This window comes from Onychomys torridus, chromosome 4 (genome assembly GCF_903995425.1).
Source record: "Onychomys torridus chromosome 4, mOncTor1.1, whole genome shotgun sequence".
Lineage (NCBI taxonomy): Eukaryota > Metazoa > Chordata > Mammalia > Rodentia > Cricetidae > Onychomys > Onychomys torridus.
Window position 1 is genome coordinate 1,036,229 of NC_050446.1, and position 19,070 is coordinate 1,055,298.

The 19,070-nt window shown below is 41.3% G+C and overlaps 1 protein-coding gene across 5 annotated transcripts in view; it reads left to right on the top strand.

Annotated features, from left to right (window-relative positions):
- Positions 1–1,741: 1,741 nt before the first annotated feature.
- The window catches only part of Dennd1a (DENN domain containing 1A), a 479,814-nt gene continuing 462,485 nt past the window's right edge, over positions 1,742–19,070 (top strand). For 2 of the 5 annotated variants that reach the window (XM_036185072.1, XM_036185077.1), the window contains exon 1: positions 1,938–2,026. In XM_036185072.1, coding sequence (XP_036040965.1) covers positions 2,010–2,026 — 17 coding nt within the window. In that variant the 5' untranslated portion in view covers positions 1,938–2,009. Of the gene's footprint in view, positions 2,027–19,070 lie in introns of all 5 variants that reach the window. The other 3 variants (XM_036185075.1, XM_036185074.1, XM_036185076.1) reach the window with 2 other exon arrangements.

The following is a 19,070-nucleotide window of genomic DNA, read 5'->3' on the forward strand; positions in this document are numbered from 1 at the left end:
AGCTCAGCACTCAGGAAACAGAGGGAGGCATGTCTCTGAGTTCCTGGCCAACAGGGCTGGATCGTGAGACCCTGTCTCAAAACAAAACAAACAAAACCCCAAAACTGCCAACAACTTAGGAAAGGTTTAACTTGGCTCACAGATTGAGGGTACAGATGACATGTGGGGAGGGCATGACAGCAGGAGAGGGAGGCAGCTGGTCCCAAAGAATCTAGTCAGGAAGCAGAGACAGGAAGGAATGCTGCCTGGGAGCTCCTCTTCTCTTTTAATCCAGCCCATGGAATAGGACCACCCTCCTGAATCAAACTGATCAAGAAACTCCCTCATAGATAGTCCCAGAGCTTTTTTTTACTTAGCATATTGATTGTAAACTTGATTCTCCCAGCACAATAGCCTCATTTTCATATCAGCTGTGCCTGCTTTCAGAAAGTTGTCAAGAGTAGGTCTGTTGACAGTTAACAGTTCCTCAGAGAAGGAGGGTTGGCCCCACACCAGAGAATCCACCTGCTCCTCCCAGCCATTTGTATGCCATCTAATCTGATTGCACACTCCTCTGTGCCTGGGAGGTGGGGTGGGTTGGTATTAGAGTGCACAGATTGTAGTAGATTACAGGAGGTTATCTAAAGAAAATTACATATATATATATCTATGAGAAAGCTATCGTTCATGCTAGGATGGACACTTTCTAGTGCAGCTTATTCCTGTAAGAAACCCTCACTCATGCTTTATAAATCCAATAAACTCATTGGTTCCCTAAGTTGAACTTTGGTGGACTTACCTGCTGGTTTGTAATTGGGGCCTTATAAGGAGAGGGTACACATTGTTTTCATATCTCCAGGGAAGGAATTCTCAAAATATGCTTCTAGATTCTGTCAAGTTGAAAATATTAATCATCACAGGTCCTTTCTAGGTAACTTTCCTGTGGGTATGAGTTACCAGTCTTAATAGGAAAGGAGAAGAGTAGAAGTAGATGGTGTGACAGAGAAGATCTGTCTGGAATTCACAGGAAGGTATTGGTCTGAGGAGGCAACACTGCGTCTACGCCAAAGGTGGGAATGAAGAGAACAGAAGATACAAACAGGCCAGGTAAAGGAAGGACTTCAAAGCAGCAGTTCCTAGAATGTCCTTGCTGGAGGCCAGGAATACCAGAAGAGTTCTGGCTGCTTGTTATCTCTTACCTTTGTCCAGAAGTTACAGGTGAGGACAAGACTTGGGAACTGAGTGGAGACACTGCCAACTCATCCCCAGCCCCTGGCATGAGGCTAGTTGCTACCCCATTTCCTGGGATGAGCAGGCTCTGTTTTTTTGTTTTTGTTTTTCTTCAAGCTCCTACCTATGGATGTTTTAAAAACGCTTTTAAGCTAAACTTTACTCCATGGTCCGCGAACTTCATTCTTCAAATTCAAGAAGCCAAGAACCCAAAGCCTGACTCAGTGAAAGCAGAGTCACTGTGGGTTACTGAGTTAAAGCATATGTGAGGGGGGACAAATGCTTCCTTCAGATTGAGATACCCCAAGTTTTGGCTTGTCAAGAGGATTCCACAGGGGCGTGAACGAAGGCTTCGTCAGTTGCCTCAAATTTCTTCAGGGCGTTTTGGGTGGATTCTGACGGAGAGCAGTGGGATACAAGTCTCTAGTTTTCTTCTCAGCGAAGCCCCAGGCCTCTCTCTGGCTGTGCGCTTCCAGCCTCCGAGGCCCGCCTCACGCGAACGGACTACACTCCCCAGCAGGCCCCGCGGCCGGCTGCGCGGGTGGGAAGGGGCGGCGGTGTGAGAGACCGAGGGGGCGGCGCGCGCCGGGTACGCGACCATGGCGTTCGCCCGGCAGGAGCGACTACTTTAACCCCGGGAAGCGGCGGCGAGGGAGCTAGCCTGGAAGCGGGCCCCAGCCTGAGGGAAGGGAGGAAAGGGCGGGGAGAGCGCCAGAGGGAGGCTGGTCCGCCGCGGGCGGGCGGGCAGCGCAGCGCAGCGCCGAGCGGGGCCCGCGGGTCCATGAGGAGGCCCCGGGACCATGGGCTCCAGGATCAAGTGAGTGCGGCCGGGCGGAGCCGGGCCGGGCTGGGCGCGGGGGAGGCGAGGCCGGGCTAGAGCTGCAGGCCGCGGGCCGCGCTGGGGGACTTGTTGCCCTGACTGAAGGGGCGCCCCGCGTGGAGGCGTCAAGCGGGGAGGGGGACGGTTGCCATGGCGATGCGGGAGGCTCGGGAACGGGGTGCGTGCGCGGTGGAGGGGCGCGGGAGACCAGACGTCCTCTCCTCACCTGAGAGCGGGAACCGCTGACATGACCAGGTGGCTCCCTTGGCCTCAGAAAACGGTCCCACAGCTGCGGAGAGTAGGGAGGTCTCCGGAAGCAAGTCCCCACATGGGTGTGTTGGTGGCGATCCCGAGAGCTGGCAGGTCCTGAGAGGTTGAAGTCTGACTGCTTGAGGCCTGTAGCCTCACACGGAAGTGGTGTGAGGTTCTTGGTGGGGGAGGCGGGGAGGGCTCTGGTGGATTTAAGGGCTTGATGGCCTGCCGAGGAAGGCCCTTTGCCTTTGCTATTTCTCTCTCTCATCTCAGTCTCCATACAAGCAAGGGCCAAAGGCTGTGAAGGAAGATACCTTTGGGTTGTAACTGAGCACCTGATTATGAAAAGGTTTTGTAATCCAATCTGGCAAATTCCTTCACTCCTTCATTCACTTGGAGTCCCTGGTTGAAACTTCCTTTTCTGGTGAAATTGTTGATACTTGTAACTTCAGAACCTACTGAAACATTGTTGGCCTCCTCCTAGACTTACAAGTTGACTTTGGAAAGGGCAACTTTTATGTGGTCCAATTTGGGTGTGTTGCCTTGGACTATCTCTCCTCACAGCCAAGACCTCTTCTGGCCACTCCCTCCCCCAGCCCCAGATGCTTTATCTCTCTAATCATTAGCAAATGTTCACTTTTTCTCTATGACTAATAGAATTGCTTAGGGACATTTACAAAGGAAGTTTACAGCATAGGCTTTTCGGGAAAACAGCATTCACAAGACACCATAAACCTCTTATAGGAAAGTCAGTTGGATGTGTTTATTTCAGCATTTTGAGAATTGTACTAGGGAAGTTTGAAAGAGGAAGGGCCTCAAGGGCAAAAAAATAATAATTATTCAAACATTGCTTCTCATGTCCAGGTGATGCACATGCAACTGTGACCCTTGCCCAGCAGTTCATTCTCCAGCAGTTAGGTTTCTCATTTACAAAAGGTGTCTAGTGTGTGTTAAAGAAGCTCTGTGATACCTGCTGAATGAAATTAGAAAAGTTTGCTTAGAAAGTGAATGTGGAGGTAAGAGGTGACTTTTATTTTTATAGGAAAGGGAGGGGGCGTTAGAACATAACCTAAGCAGGAGTCTGAGAATCTGAGGAGGGAAAATGATGTAGTCTGTGAACTATTGGTATTAGAAGGCACTCCAAGCTAAGTTCAGCCGTAAGAGCTGTAAACTTGGATGTCAATAGCTCACAGAAACACTTAAAGTCACCTCAGAGCTGCAGAGAAAGTGTGAAGATGCTTACTTTTCTTCTTCCATAGAGTTCAGAGACTTGCCCAACTGGAGGCATCAAGTGTTCGAGTGAACATTCAAATAGAACAAGCAGAAGTTCAGTTGACTAGCTGTCATCTGCTCATATTCTTGATAGTAGCAGGTTGACAAAGATGTTTCTTAAGTATGTTTTGTGGAACATATCACTGTAATATCTGAGCACTTGAGCAAGGGAATTTACCAAGGCGCATGAAACTGCATTAAGTGTGAAATTAGTATGAAGAATGGTCTTATTGATCTTCAAACTTGTCTGCTGAGTGGTTAAAAAAAAAAAAAAAGAGCCTGGGAAATATGTTAACCCGTGGTGAGTTTGAAAGAGCATGAAAGCGGTTATGATTCATAGTCATTGTGACTTATAGGGAGTGTTGGTTGTGCGATTTCTGTCCATAGTTAGGAGCATGGATGGACAAGTGGTGGGAGAACAGTCAGTTTGGGTGCCACCCTTGTCATTGGAGAAAATGGCTTTGGTTGCTATTGGCTGTTCTGTCAGGCAGAACAAGGTGTTCACCTGGTTGAGGTGAAAGCTAAGTGTTCAGGCCCCATTGAGTAAGTAGGTGGGTAGGTGAGTGGGGGCAGACTGAGCAATTTCTAGACTTCCCCAAGAAATCTGTATTTCCTTTTATCTCTAATGCCTTGTGCCATTACAAGGACAATGAGCATCAGATCTGGGTTCAAATTCCAGCTCTTTTTCATGCTGACTATGAAACAGTGTATCTGTGAATCTGGATTTTCCTAGGGTAGAAGGGACCTGCGGATCATTAACAGTAAACACAAGGTCAATGTGATTACCAGGCCCATATAAGAACTTAGTGGTTGTTTTACATCTTGTCAAATGGTTTTAAGAATGTCAGAGATGTATTTTATGCCAGAAATGTCAAAGAAATGTATGTTTCAGGTAATAGAAAAAACAGTTTTGATGTTCATGTGGAGAGCAAGACTTAATGTCACAATATTAAAAAAAAAGTTGATTAGAAAAATGTTACTGTCTGTAATTGTGAAGCTGGTGTCTGTATGATTAGTGATAAAGCAGGTGTGTTATTGGGTCCAGGAGGTGATTTATTGCTTGTTGAGACTTGGCAACCTGAGGCTGCTGGAGCAGTCTGTGTCAGGCACTATGGTAATGTTTAATGTGAATCATTTCATAAAACCCTTACAACTCTCCACTGTTGCTATTTATTAACTAATTATTAAACTAATTATTAAACAATTTTTCACATGAGAGAGTGGGAGTCCGTAGGCTTAAGATCAGATGCTAGTTCCTTCAAGTTGTCTGCACCCCCATCCTAGGTCAGGTCAGGTGCCTCCCTGTGTTTCTGTAACTACTTGTTCTTTAGGATGGCAGTGCAAAGTCTTGTTCCTCAATTGTCTTATATTAAGTGGGGCACAAACTTCTTGAAAGCAAGGACTATCAGATTTTTTTTCAGTTCCTTGTATCAAACATGATTGTGTAGGAAGAATTTATCATAAATAGGGTCTGAATTAAGATACTAAATTAAGACATTAGGTTCTCAGATTGAAATGTACATAGAATTCAGAAGAGCAGTTTGCTATTATAACTCTCAAAAGTTTCTGTATTCAATAAGTCTAAGCCAAATTGTCCTCGTCTGGGGAGAATGTTACCTTTACTAGAGTTTGTTTAGTCTGTGTTCATTTTAATAATGGCATATTGTCTTGCATAAAACCAAACATCTTAGTGACAAAAGAAAGGGTTACCAGTATTCAGGTAGTTCACTTGAGACTTAAACTTTCAGCCCAAGCAGGTATTTCCTAGAGGCATAAAAGGAGCAGTGGTAAGTGACATTCTTGGATAGGTATGTCTAAATCTTATTTAGTGTTTGAGTGATCCCAGTGGACTGGTATGTGGTTAATATGGGGCAGTTTAACTGATAATGCAGATGCACAGCAGGAAACCATGAGGCAGTTTAATATTGCTTGTGGTGACATCCTAGAAATTGCTTCCAGGCACCAAGTCCAGAAAGTGGATTGTAAGTAATGGAAGGAAGTATTTTAAGTGAATTCAAAGAAACCTGACATTAATGGACTCGAGAAAAGCATACTTTAAGATGTGAAGGCATAGGAATGGCATAGGCCAACAGCTTTGGCCATGTGATGGTGTCTGCATTAGCCCAAATGCTATTCTGCTGTCCCCATTGGACTGCCCTCCTTGAGGTTGGTATTGGAGGAATCCATTAATTCAGTTACCCTCTTACTACAGAACTAAGAAGTGTTAAGCACACATTAAGCATTTAATAAATGTTAGCTGCTATCAATTATAGTAGCACTGTGCCTGATAGTATGCAAAGTACGAGGGGTACAAAAATGAAGGTTTTTCTTTTGTGCTGTAGCTTTCTAAAGTAGACACAACTACAAAATAGTAGCACCCTGCCCCTCGCCCCAAACCTAGGCATAATTGAATATAATTGCTGTGGTGGCAGGGCTGCCAGTAATGACTAGGTGATGGAGTGAAGGTGAGGCTGGCTACCCTGGGGCAGGGAGGGAGTGTCTAGAGAAGGCTTTAGGGAGAGGGTGTTTCAGTTGCAAGATGATTAAGAGCCCTAAAGGGGTAAGGGTGGTGATGGTGGCATTGCTAGTGGTGATATTAACCAGGGAGTAATACGTATGAAGACAGGAGGTTGTGGACCCCAGAGAGGGTAAAGATGATCCAGCAGACTTAGCCAAGTTGTATTTTAAATGGGATGTATGATGTGTTTACAGTTCTGAAGACAAGTGAAAAGTTACAATTGGGAGAAGGTGTTTTGGTCTGCAATGAGAAAGGCTTTTTTTTTTTTTTTTTTTGAGACAGGGTTTCTCTGTGTAGCCCTGACTGTCCTGGAACTCTATAGTCCAGGCTGGCCTTGAGTTTGGAGATCCACCTACATCTGCCTCCCAGGTGCTGAGATTAAAGGTGTGCACCACCAGTCAGAGAAAGGAAGGAGTCTTTAAGAGCCCACAGTGAAGGTATGAGCTCTGGTAGACAAGTAAGACTGGTTCTAGCTTCAAGAAGGAAATATATCCATGGCTGATTTAGAAAGAGTGAGCAACAGAAAGAAACACCTTTTGATCTGTCAGCCACAGAAAAGGTTTCAGGGATGTTGCATTGATCTTACTTATTAGGCCTCATGAAGAAATGGAAGGAAGGAAACCAGTCTAGAGAAGAAGCTCTGCTTGGACTCCAGGGTGTGAGGGAAGCTAGGATGGGGAATATGGCATTGAAGCATCAATCTTTCCCCATCACCACACCACACCCCAAAAGATCTACGAGACATAACCAGCTTAAAACTTGTTTACAGTATTCTCTGTGCTAAATTGAGTCTCTTTCCCTAGCCTTGAGGGCGTTCATATGTCCACTCAAGTTTGTGTGTGTGTGTGTGTGTGTGTGTTTGTGTTTGTGTGTTCATTTTCTGGTCTAGCCCTTAGCACAGATGTTTAGTAAATGACAGCTATCATGAGTCTTGCTTGTTGAGAATAAAGCATGCTGTCATCTGAAAACCTGAAGTTTTAAAAGGTCAAAAGCAAGCAAGCAAAAATGTTTCTTTTTACAGTAGTTTTTTTTTTTTTTTTAAAGCATATTTGCTTCCTTTAGTGAGACAGTTAAGTTGTATGGTATGTTTTACTGGATTTATTTGAAGGCTGGAGATTCTGATGTCTGAAAATCATTTTTCTTGCTGACTGGGGAGAAAGGAAAGCCTATAGTCTACTAAGAGATCAGATGAGCATGTAAATAATCAGAATTGCAATACTTAAAACATTTTATGTTTTCATAAATACTGGACATTTTTATTCCATTTTCTAATTTATACTTTGTTTTAGCTGGTATCACTGTTCAGTCATTTTCCATGGTGTTTAGACTTTTAAAATGATTTTATATTGGAAAAATAAACATCTGTAAAAATAGAGCAGCTTAGTAAGCTCCCAAATCACTCTCATCCCTCACTTTCAACCCATTAAGTTATGGCTTTAGTTTCATTTGTAGGTAATGGTTTGTAACTCCCTCTTCCACCTAGATTATTCTGAATCAAATTCCAAATGACATATTTCATTTGTAAATATTTCCCTGTCACTGAAAGAGCTGAAAGATCTTTTTAAAGCAATAATACCACACCTAAAAAATTTGCAAGACTTTTTTAGTATTATTACAAATCTATTCATAATTTCACGTTTTTGTTTTTTTTTTTTTTTTGCTTATAAAAATGTTTAAGTTTTGCTAGGTGGGGTGGCACATGCCTGTAATCCCAGCACTCGGGAGGCAGAAGCAGGTGGATCTTTTGGATCTTTGTGAGTTCAAGGCCAGCCTGGTCTACAGAGCGAGATCCAGGAAAGGCACAAAGCTACACAGAGAAACCCTGTCTCGAAAAACCAAAAAAAAAAAAAAAAAAAAAAAAAAAAGTTTAAGTTTTATTTATTATTAGTGTATGATGTGTGGATTTACCATGGTTTATATGGTGTATGTGTGGAGGATAGAGGACACTTTTGTGGAGTTGGTTCTCTCCTTGCTTATGTGGGTTCTAGAGATGGAACTCAGTGCTCAAGCTTGTTCAGGTGGCAAGCATCTTATTTACTGTGCCATCTTGCCCCCCCCATCTTAAAAACAGATTTGTTTGAATACACTCTTTTTTACTTTTTGCAATTTCTTTCTTTCTTTCTTTCTTTCTTTTTTTTTTTTTTTTTTTTTTTGGAGATAGGGTCTCTCTACATAGTCCTGGCTGTTCTGGAACTCACTATGTAGACAAGGTTGGACTCAAGCTCACAGAGATCTACCTGCCTCTGCCTCCCAAGTGCTGGGATTAAAGGCCACTGTTCCTGGCTCTGCAATTTATTTCTTAAAGAAATTGATTGTTGGTTCTATGTAATTTCCATTGCATCCTCATGATTTATTTAATATGTTCCTCTATCTTTTATATTCCCTCTAACTTGTTAATTAGAATGAGTGACTTGATGAGATTCAAGTTCATTTTCTTGGTAAGAATACTTAGTGGTAAGAGCTGCTTCTACCATGCAGCACATGGTAGATATCTGGTTCTCTCTCCTGGTTTCACTGGCTAAGGTGGTCAAATGCCATATTCTGTTTCTGTTATGTCTTCTTCTGTTCGTTGGAATGCTTCTATAAAGAAAACCTTTCCCATTTTAACCTTTGAATGACTCCAGATACAGTTCATGCCAGAAAGACAGGATGGATGCTTGTTTGCCTTTATGAGTTTTCATATAGCTTCCTTTAATTTTCTGAAGGCAATTAATTTTTTTTATTGAGGGAGTGTCACTTTAAATGCATTTAGGTAATCTTATTTGCTGCCCCCAAGCTATCACACTTATTATACTCATTGATGTTAAATTTGTCCCCCTCCACCCCTTATTTATTATTGTTCTTTGGGAGTCCTTTTGCCAGGTCCTATGAGTTTCTAAGAGTTTGGGTCATTTTAAGTGTTTCTTGCTCCAGACCTATATTCCACCATTTTTTTTTTTCTTGGGAGTCTTGCCTACTTACGGTGGGAAATGGCCTTAGTAATCTTGGTCTGGGCTTTAGTTTTGTTTTTCAGTGTGGGAAAGTTTGCTATTGTGTCATTTCTAGGCTTTTCCAGAGATCAAAACTGGGCAGGGATCAGGAGGGGTGTGTGTGTGTGTGTGTGTGTGTGTGTGTGTGTGTGTGTGTGGACACTAAATATTTCTGGGCATGGTGCCTCACACCTTTTAGCCCAGCTCTTGAGAGGCTGAAGCAGAGGATTATGAATTCCTGGCTAGTCTGAGCTACATGCTGAGACCTGCTTTAATGTAATAGAAATGTGAAATTGCTATGTTCATACCAGTCTTTCCCAATTCCAGATACAACAGTTTACCTTCATCACCCTTTCATCTCAGTCTCGAACATTGTACTTGATACTAAATTTCTAATAACTCTTTAGCTTTTTCTGTAATGCCCAGGCTACTCAGTAGCAGACCTAGCATTGCCTTTAGCAGTAGGACTGCTGAAAATATTTATTATTATTTTAATACTATTATTGTTGTGCATATGTTGTGTGCCACAGTGTGCATGTGGAGGTCAGAGGTCAACTTTGCCGAGTCAAGTGTCTTCTATGTTTATGTAGGTTCCAGGGATTGAACTCAGGTCACCAGGCTTACAAAGTGTATATATTTACCTGCTGAGCCATCTCTCTTGGAACTGGTATTACAGGTGATTGTAAGCTGCCTAGTATGGGTGTTGGGAACTGAATTTGGATTCTATAAGGCCTGTAAGTGCTTTTAATCACTGAGTTGTCTCTCAAGACTATTATTATATATTTATTCTTATTCCCTCTGCATCCCCACAAATGGGTAGGAGGAGGGAGAGAGAAAGTAAAAGAAACTGAGGGCACTCATGTACCGTGGTGCACATGTGGAGGACAGAGAAAACCTTTGGGATTTGGTTCTCTCCTGCTGCCTTGATTTTGAGCAGGGTCTCTAGTTCTTTCTGCCAGTGCACTGCATAGGTGAACTTCAGCCAGTTCTGTTGCTGCCTCCTGTTTGACTCTGAATATTGTGGCTGGGATTACAGATGCAGTCACTGTGTTCAGCTTTTTACATAGGTTTCTCAGAAAGTGCTTTTACCCAATGAGCTGTCTTGTAGGCCCGTTATTATTATTTAATTTGGTAGGGTTTTTTGTTTGTTTTGGTCCATGGGGCATACCTTATAAGGAATGTATAGTCAAATTACTGTTTTAAACAAGTAGAAATAATTTCTTTGTGGTTGTGTCACCAACTTGGAACAGAAACATAGTTGGCTTAAAACAGTTTAAATTTTGGGGGGAGTTGCTTTTCTTAATTTTTTAAGCTCAAGGATAATTTTATTAGAGTTTAAAAGAACAACCCTAGGGCAGGTAAGCTGTAAATCTCAGAACCTGTCCAGTGAGGAAGATGGAGAAAAGGAAGAGAGAAAACCATGCTATTTGTGAGCAACCACATGGTAGAAGTGAGAATAAATAAGTAGCTTCAGAGAAAAGTAAGAGGCTGTGGCCAGTATTAGAAAAAGGGAAAAAAGCAAAGTTGAGTTTATCTGGGTTAGAAAGGCAGACCTAACAGAGCCACGTGCTGCAGCTCCATAAAGAACTGCTGGAATTGCTTTTAAAGACGATTTAATTTGTTTTGTTGTTGCATATAATATAGCTTCAAAGATAAAGCTACAGAGCAGGTGTATTCATAAAAGTCCCATATCCCTTCTCTGTTTCCCTTGCTTCTTTTCTCTGTAGGTAACCAGTTTGATTTTAGACTTTTATTTGTCATTCCACTAAAAGTGATCAAGAAAGGCAAATAGGTAGTATATTCATGCATCTTCATGCCAGGCCTTCAAATGAGTAGTAGCACAGCCTACTTCCCCCTTTGACTTTTTCTCATCCTGTAAAGAGATGACTGTTAGCAGTGTAGACAGCATAGTATTCCATTCAGTAGACAGACCATGGTTTATTCAACTTGTCTCATACAGATGGGTATTTAAGTTACAAATCTTGCGAAAATAAATACTCATATATATATATATAACTTTTTAGGATGGAATAGTGGGTCAGATGGTGAATTTGAGGCTGGGGGTATTGTAGCTCATTGGTGAAACTTAGCTAGAATGCCCAAAACTTTTGGTTTGATCCCTAGTGCTGAAGGACAGAAAGCAAATCTGTAATTTTGCTAGATGATCTTTTTCCACATGATTGTGTTCACTCTCATTGTCACTGGAAGGTGCTGTTAACTTTATAGCTTTGTCAACAGGATGTGTTTGTCAGTCCTTAAAAAGTATTTTGATTGGGCTGGGGATATAACTCTATAATAGAGTGCTTGCCTAGCATGCAGGAAGCCCTGGGTTTGATTCACATCATGGCATAAACCAGGTGCTGTGTCACATATCTGTAATTCCAGTACACAGATTAAGGCAGGAAGACCAGAAGTTCAAGGTTATCCTCTGCTACATAGTTGGAGGCTGGTTGGGACAGCATTAGACTCTGTCTCAAAATTTTTTAAATCAAAGTTTTAAGTACACGGTAACAAATCAAATCTTTTATAATCCCATGGAGAACAACAAGCCCGCTACCCTGCTCTTTTCCAGTCTTATTTGGATCAAACACTGTTTACTGGTTCTTTGATTCACCCATAACCCTAGATAAAGCTTTCTGTTAATTAATCTTAGATGGTAACTACTGATTCCCTGAAATGAAAATAGAGTGCCTTTATATGCTTTTCTCTTTGTATTTTCTTTCTTTCTTCTTTGGTCCTAGAGATTGAACTGAGAGCGTTCAAGAACCATATCATCGCCAGCCTTTGTCCATTGTTTTCTGTATTTATATTATGTTAATTATGATATTGGTTAATTATACTTAGGATCTCTTTATTGTTTCACTGACTTTTAGCAGTGTCTCTTGACTCAGTACTTTGAAAGGCAAGGAGAAGAATTTACCCAGGCTTGTTGATCTACCTTCTCTAAGCTAGACTTTTACTTTATGTGATATTTATTTATCTTGGTGTTTTGAGACAGCGTTTCACTTATGTATCACAGGCTGGCCTTGCATTTATGATCTTCCTGCCTCTGCCTCATAAATGCTGAAATTATAGGCATGTGCCATGATCCTTTAAATTTTGATGTATGACTAGAGCCAAAGTTTCAATGCTTCTTCTTGTGTTAACTCTAGAAATAGAATATTTGTTGTGAATATTTAAATAGAAGAACTTACGTTGGCCTAAGTTTTCCTGTGTCCTGCCTGGCCCATAGCAGCTTATAAAATAATCACTCAGAGGCTTAATATTAATTAAAAAACTGTTTGGTCTGTGACTCCTGCTTCTTGCTAGCTAACTTTTACAACTTAATTCAATCTATTTCTATTAATATATGCTTTGCCATGTGACTTTGTGGCATTACCTGTGTTCCATTACATCTTGCTCCCGCAGCAGCACTCAGCATCTCTTCTGACCCAGGCTTTCTCCTTCCTGTATCTCTGCTTGGATTTCCTGCTTGCCTCTAAGCTGCTTTGCCATAGGCCAAAGCAGCTTATTTATTAACCAATGGTAGCAACACATATTCACAGCATACTGAAAGAACATCCCACGGCAAACTAATTCTACTAGGGTATATAGGGCATTAGAATAACATTTTCTTCCTGTTTGGAGAAGAATGTTAACATTAGGGCCTGGTGAACTTTTGTTACAGTTCATCTAGAATTTAACATTATGCTCATCCTACTTTTATTACTAGCTTGAGATCTATATTTAAAAAGGTTTGCATTTATTTGTGCAAAACAGTGAAGTCTGACATCGACTTGGGGGATCTTATTTCTTAGCATAGTATGCTTCCCTTCGTTTCCCTCTTCCTGAAGTCCTTAGTCATCATCATTTTCTTTTTTTCTTCTGACATTATTTGCTTTTATCATATTGTTCCCCCACCCAAACTTGAAATGGTGCTTGTGTGAGGCTGGACATAGTGGCACACTCCTTTAATTCCAACATTTGGAAGGCAGAGGCAGGTGGATCTCTGAGTTTGAGGTCAGCCTTGTCTACATGGCAAGTTCCAGGATAGCCAGAGCTATACACTAGAAAGACCCTGTCTCAAAGAGAAAGAGAGAGACAGAGAGAGACAGGTACTTATGATTTTATGGAGGCTCTTCCCTTGCCTTCCAGGGTGCCCTCCCTGGCCCTGCTTTCCTATTTCAGTCTGTGTAGTCAGCTGTCTTTTAACCCTGGCAGACTACTGTCACTACTTTACTGAGTTGATTCCCTTGTCTCCTGGTCCCTGAGCTTTTGATTTGCTTTGTCTGCTGGAACACAAGTTCCAGTGGTTGTACAGGAGACACTGAAACATCAGACTTGTAGGAGTGCTTAAAAAGTAAACCTAAGCACAGGTAACAAATGCCTTCTTTCTCAACATTGATTAATAATTTAAATGGACATTAATATTTAAGGTGACAGAATTTCCCCTCAACTTTACCTTTGGGGAGTGGCACCGCACGCACGTACACACGCGCGCGCACACACACACACACACACACACACACACACACACACATCATTGGGGAGAAAATTTCCTGGCTAGGTTGATTTGGGTTATGTTCAGTGTCATGTTACTATACATAGAGAACCGTTAGAGTTAGAACTTGGACCTAAAGCTCATGTGCAGGATGGCAACCGTGCTGGTTGTTAGTTTTATATGAACTTGACACAAGCTAGAATCATCTGAGAGGAGGGATCCCCAATTGAGAAATGTCTCTGTGAGATCAAACTGTAGGTGTAGCAGGAATCTTAAAGAGTCTTGTTAATAAAATCAAACCAAGGCCAGGTATTGGGGTGATTGCTGGAAGATCAGAGACACAGAACAAGCCACAGCTACCTCACCTTGCTAGTTCCTCAGCTGATCCTGTTTCCTCAGTCTGGAAGCTTCTGAGTCCTCCTCCACATGAATCTCAGCGAATCTCAGCTGAACTGTGCTGCCCCAAAGCCTGAAGGCTAAACCAGCCAAATGCTTCTAGTTTCTGGTCTTCACGCCTTATATAATCTTTCTCTTTCTGCCCCCACTCCCTGGGATTAAAGGCGTGTGCTACCACTACCTATCCTGTTTAATATTGTGGCCATCCTGTTCTCTGACCCCAGATAAGTTTATTTCTGGGAACACACAATATTTTTGGGAACACAATACCACCACATGTAGGCAAGCATGTAGGACATTTTTTAATTATTGATTATGGGGGAGGGCCCAGCCCATTGTGGGTGGGATCATCCTTGGGCTGGTGGTTCTGGATTCTGTAAGCAAGCAGGCTGAACAAGCTGTAAGCAGCACCCCTCCATGACCTCTGCATCAGCTCCTGCCTCTGGGTTCCTGCCCTGCTTGAGTTCCTGCCTTGGATGATGAACTGTAGTATAGAAGTGTAAGCCAAATAAACCCTTTCCTCTGCAAATTGTTTTTGGTCATGGTGTTTAATCACAGCAATAGAAACCTAACTAAGACAGGAACTGAAGAAAACAGTTTGGGAATTAGTTTTCAGGTGGTGGGTAGGGAACCAAAGGGACTTTAGGACTCTAGTTGGCAGATAGAGGGTGGGAGGAAGGGCCGACTTCATTGGTCTGTAGGGAACAGTGCACATCCTAATAGACATCATGTCTTTTTTTTTTTTTTTTTTCTTCAGTTTTTTGAGACAGGGTTTCTCTGTATAACTGCCATTGCTGTCCTGGAACTAGCTCTGTAGACCAGGCTGGCCTCAAACTCACAGAGATCTGACTGCCTCTCAAGTACTGGGATTAAAGTGTGCCACCACACCCAGTTGATGTTGATTTTTTAAAACATTTACGTGTGTTTTGTGTGTGTGTGTGTATGTGTGCACGCACACTTGTGATGGTACATGTGTTGTGATCAGAGAACTATTTTTTGGAATCAGTTTTTTTGTCCCACCCTGTGGGTTCTGGAGGTCAAACTCAAATCATCAGGTTTGGCTACGGAATGTTTTTACCTTTTGAGTCATCTCACTCATTTGTTTGGTTTTTTTGAGACAAGTTCTCACTATATTGCTGAGGTTGGCCTAGAACTTGCTTTGTAGTCTAGGCTGCCTTCAGACTCACGGAGATCCACCTGCCTCTGCTTTCTAAGTGCTGGGATTAAAGGTGTACACCTTCATATCCAACCCTGAGTTTTGTTTTTAAGAACATTAAGTCAGGAATCTGTGAGTTTAACTCCCTCTGTTTGTGTTTGTGATAGTTCCATATGACTGATCGTCTGTAAATCATTTGGCTTTAGCAATTCTCTTGGGAATTATAAAGATTTATGTTCCTACATTTTTTTTTTTTTTTTTTTTAAATAAGGCTTGTGTTGTTAGGCTGCATCTGTGTAGTAAATACTGGGGATCAGCAGAGAATGGTGATCTAGAATGTGTTGGTCTAACTGGGAAGAGCAGTCCAGGTTATCTTGATTGCTGTGACCTGAATATAAAACCAGCCACTCTTCCCTCATCACTGAAGTTGATTCTGTCTACCTGTTTGCTGGCTGGCACCACAGGATGGGTAGTTAGGGCATGGAATTAAGGAGGAGGAAATTTATGGTGTCCTGATGGTCCATTTCTTAATATTTTCTCAGGCAAATTGGTCTGACCTTTCTACCTTGGTCTGACTTCTTCTTAGGAAAAGTTTCACATTGCATAGGAAAGAACACTTTAGCAGGAATATAAGTTGCAAATTATTAGTTCAGTGGTGTTTAAGCATGCTCAGGTGGTAGAATACCTCAGTGTCATGGTATTCTGTGGAATGCTATGAAATATTTATATTTTAAACTTCAAACAACATTTTCTCTAAAACAGGTGTTATTTTATATTGTATTGCAGAATAGAAACCAGCAGGTGAGGGTGTGTTAAGAAAAACTTAAAATAAGAAAATTTAAAATTATACTACCTTATTTTTAAAATGCAAATTGAGAAAAGGCCATTTTGGACCTAATCTACTAATAAAACTTTCAGCATTTCTGGAAAGTACACTGGAGAATCATTAAATTAATGGACTGTGGGAGAGAGATGGGAAGCTAGAGTGAATGAAGACAGCACACTTTCCCATTGGGGAGTTGTAGAATGCTCTTCTCTGAGTATAACTACCATTATTACCATCTTCATCAGAAGCAGCTGTGGCTACTCGAGTGCCTCTTGAGTTTGGGCCAGTTGACCTTGTCTCATATAGGAGAGGGGTAGTGAATATCATCAGACCCTCACCTGAGATGTCTCTGCCAGCTTTATACAGTCCTACCCCAGCTGCATGTCATCTTGGCATATGCAGAGTTTGGGAGGTTAATTGAAGGGAAGACTCCATCCATGTAGCTATGGAGAAGTCATTATTTATGCTGGGCTGAGACTCTTACTGGTACAGATGTTTTTTAGTCACCCATGTTTTGTAAGAAATTCCAGTAAATTCATTGGTTCCCCAAGTTGGACTTTGGTGGACCTGTACATGATCTGTCATAGGTGCCCTATCTTGGGGTTGTTGGTGGAATGGGGACCAGCATTTGTTTATCTTGCTCCAGGAAAAGTTCAATAAAAGTGTTAAAGAACCATTCATAGAAACTGATAAATGAGGAGGAAAAACTGGCCATGAGATCCAGAGGGATGGATTTGGTTGAGTGTAAACTAATGACATTCTAGGGAAAGATACACAGCACACAGTTAGAACATAGCTTAGGGCCTCCCACATAGTAAGGCCGTTTATTGTGGGACTGTAACTACAAAGAGAAAACTCTAGCTACAGCCGTTTAAATCCAGGAGAAAAGACAGAATTAAGTAGTGTTGTGCTTGTTCAATGGAAATGGTAATCTAGGAAGGGTAACTTGGTTTCATGGTGGGTTGTTGCTGACCTTTGAAGAGATAGGATTTTTGATTGTTTCTTTTCTTTTCTTTTCTTTTCTTTTCTTTTCTTTTCTTTTCTTTTCCTTTCTTTTCTTTTCTTTTCTTTTCTTTTTTCTTTCCCTTCCTTCCTTTCTTTTTTCTTTTTCTTTCTTTCTTTCTTTCTCTCTCTCTCTCTCTCTCTCTCTCTCTCTCTCTTTCTTTTTTCTTTTTTCTTTTTTTTTGAGACAGGGTTTCTTGGTGTAGCCTTATCTGTCCTGGAACTCGCTTTGCAAACCATGCTGGCCTCGAACTCACAGAGCTCCGCCTGCCTCTGCCTCCCAAGTGCTGGGATTAAAGGCGTTCGCTACCACTGCCCAGTGAAGAGTTAGTTTTGATAATAGGTGCTTGTTTATCTACTAAGTCAATGCAGAAAGCATTGTTTTTGATACCCCATCCCTCTATCCTGTATTGCTAACTTTATTTTTTTTAAATATTTATTTTCATTTTTATTTATTTCTTTGGGTGTGTCTGTTCACTGAGGCCAGAAGAGGGCTTTGAGTCTCCTGGAGCTGGAGGTGGTTCTGAGCTGCCCAAGTTGTGAACTTGTTTTTCTTGCAAAGTCAGCAAGTGTTCTTAACCACTGGGCCATCTCTTCAGCCTCAAATTTACTTTAAGTAGACAAGAAAAAAAAAAGTAAACTATGAAAGAATAATTTGGGCCTTAACAAAATTAAAATATTTTGCTTTTCAAAATATGCCATTAAGAAAAGAAAGCTTACAAATTTCTAAAAATCTTACATATTTTATTAACTCTTCCAGTTTCTGCTGCTGCCCTCATGTAAAATATATATTGTATATTTTATGACTTACTAAGACAATCAACCCAAGATCAGAATAGACATGTAATAAAGGAAGAGAAGCACATTATGTCAAGTAAGCACATGAAAAACTGCTCAGTATCATTATTCACTACGAAAATGCAGCCAGGCGGTGGTGGCGCATACCTTTAATCCCAGCACTCGGGAGGCAGAGCCAGGCAGATCTCTGTGAGTTCGAGGCCAGCCTGGGCTACCAAGTGAGTCCCAGGAAAGGGGCAAAAAGCTACACAGAGAAACCCTGTCTCAAAAAACCAAAACCAAACAAACAAACAAAAAACCAAAAACCAAAAAACAAAACAAAACAAAACTAGGAAAATGCCAATTAAAAGTACAATGAGAAAGTCTATTTACTCCTGACACAATGACTAAAATGAAGGCTGGCAGTCTCCTTAGTGAGGATATAGAGGATATATACTGAACTCTGATATACTGTCACTAGGTTCAGAGGTGAATCCTGGAGTTAAACTCTCATATGTACTATTTCCCTAGCTCTCAGTTTTGGTCATGGGAGACAGTGTTAGGGCTTTAATTAGCCCTGTTCTGCTGTACACTTATGTATCCTCATGTATGCATCTGTATGAGTCTAGCACGAGAGGAGAAGATAAGATAGATTTCTTCTGATTGGAAAGAAAGGTGTTGTTTGAATATTAGATGGTCTTTTAATAAAAAACCCAGAGCCAGATATCAGGGTGAGAAACTGAAAGATCAGAGAAGGAGAGCAGCCAGCCACTAGTTCTTACCTCTATGAAATCCTCAGCCTAAGGAGAGTGGGTTCGTATTTCTTCATGTCTTATATACCTTTCTCTGCCCTGCCATATTACTTCCTGGGATTAAAAGCATGTGTGCTTCCCAAACAAAGGCATGAAATATCAAGTCCTGGGATTAAAGGTGTGTGCCATCACTGCCTGACTTCTATGTCTAATCTCGTGGCTGGATCTGTCCTATCCTCAGACAAGTTGATTAGGGTACCCAATATATCATCACATTTTCTTTCTTTTTTTTTTTTTTTTGGTCTAAAATAATAAAAGAAGGTTATAACTAATATAAGAAAACTATATACAATAAATATAATAAGTATATACAATATATAGTCAAGAAGTACATTAACAATGTCCAGTCCATTAATATTTGACAGATTCAGAGGAAATACTCCATTATCTATCCTATTTTTGTGAGTTCAAAGTGTACCTAATTCATGTTCTATCCTTACTTGTATTAACAACCAAAAATATCTTTTGATGTCTTTCAATCTTATACACTATACACCTCTTCAGTGACTAGCAAGGAAAACTATAACTCTCTAATCTTCAACTCCCTCAGAGACCTAACCAGGAAATAACATTAACTGAGT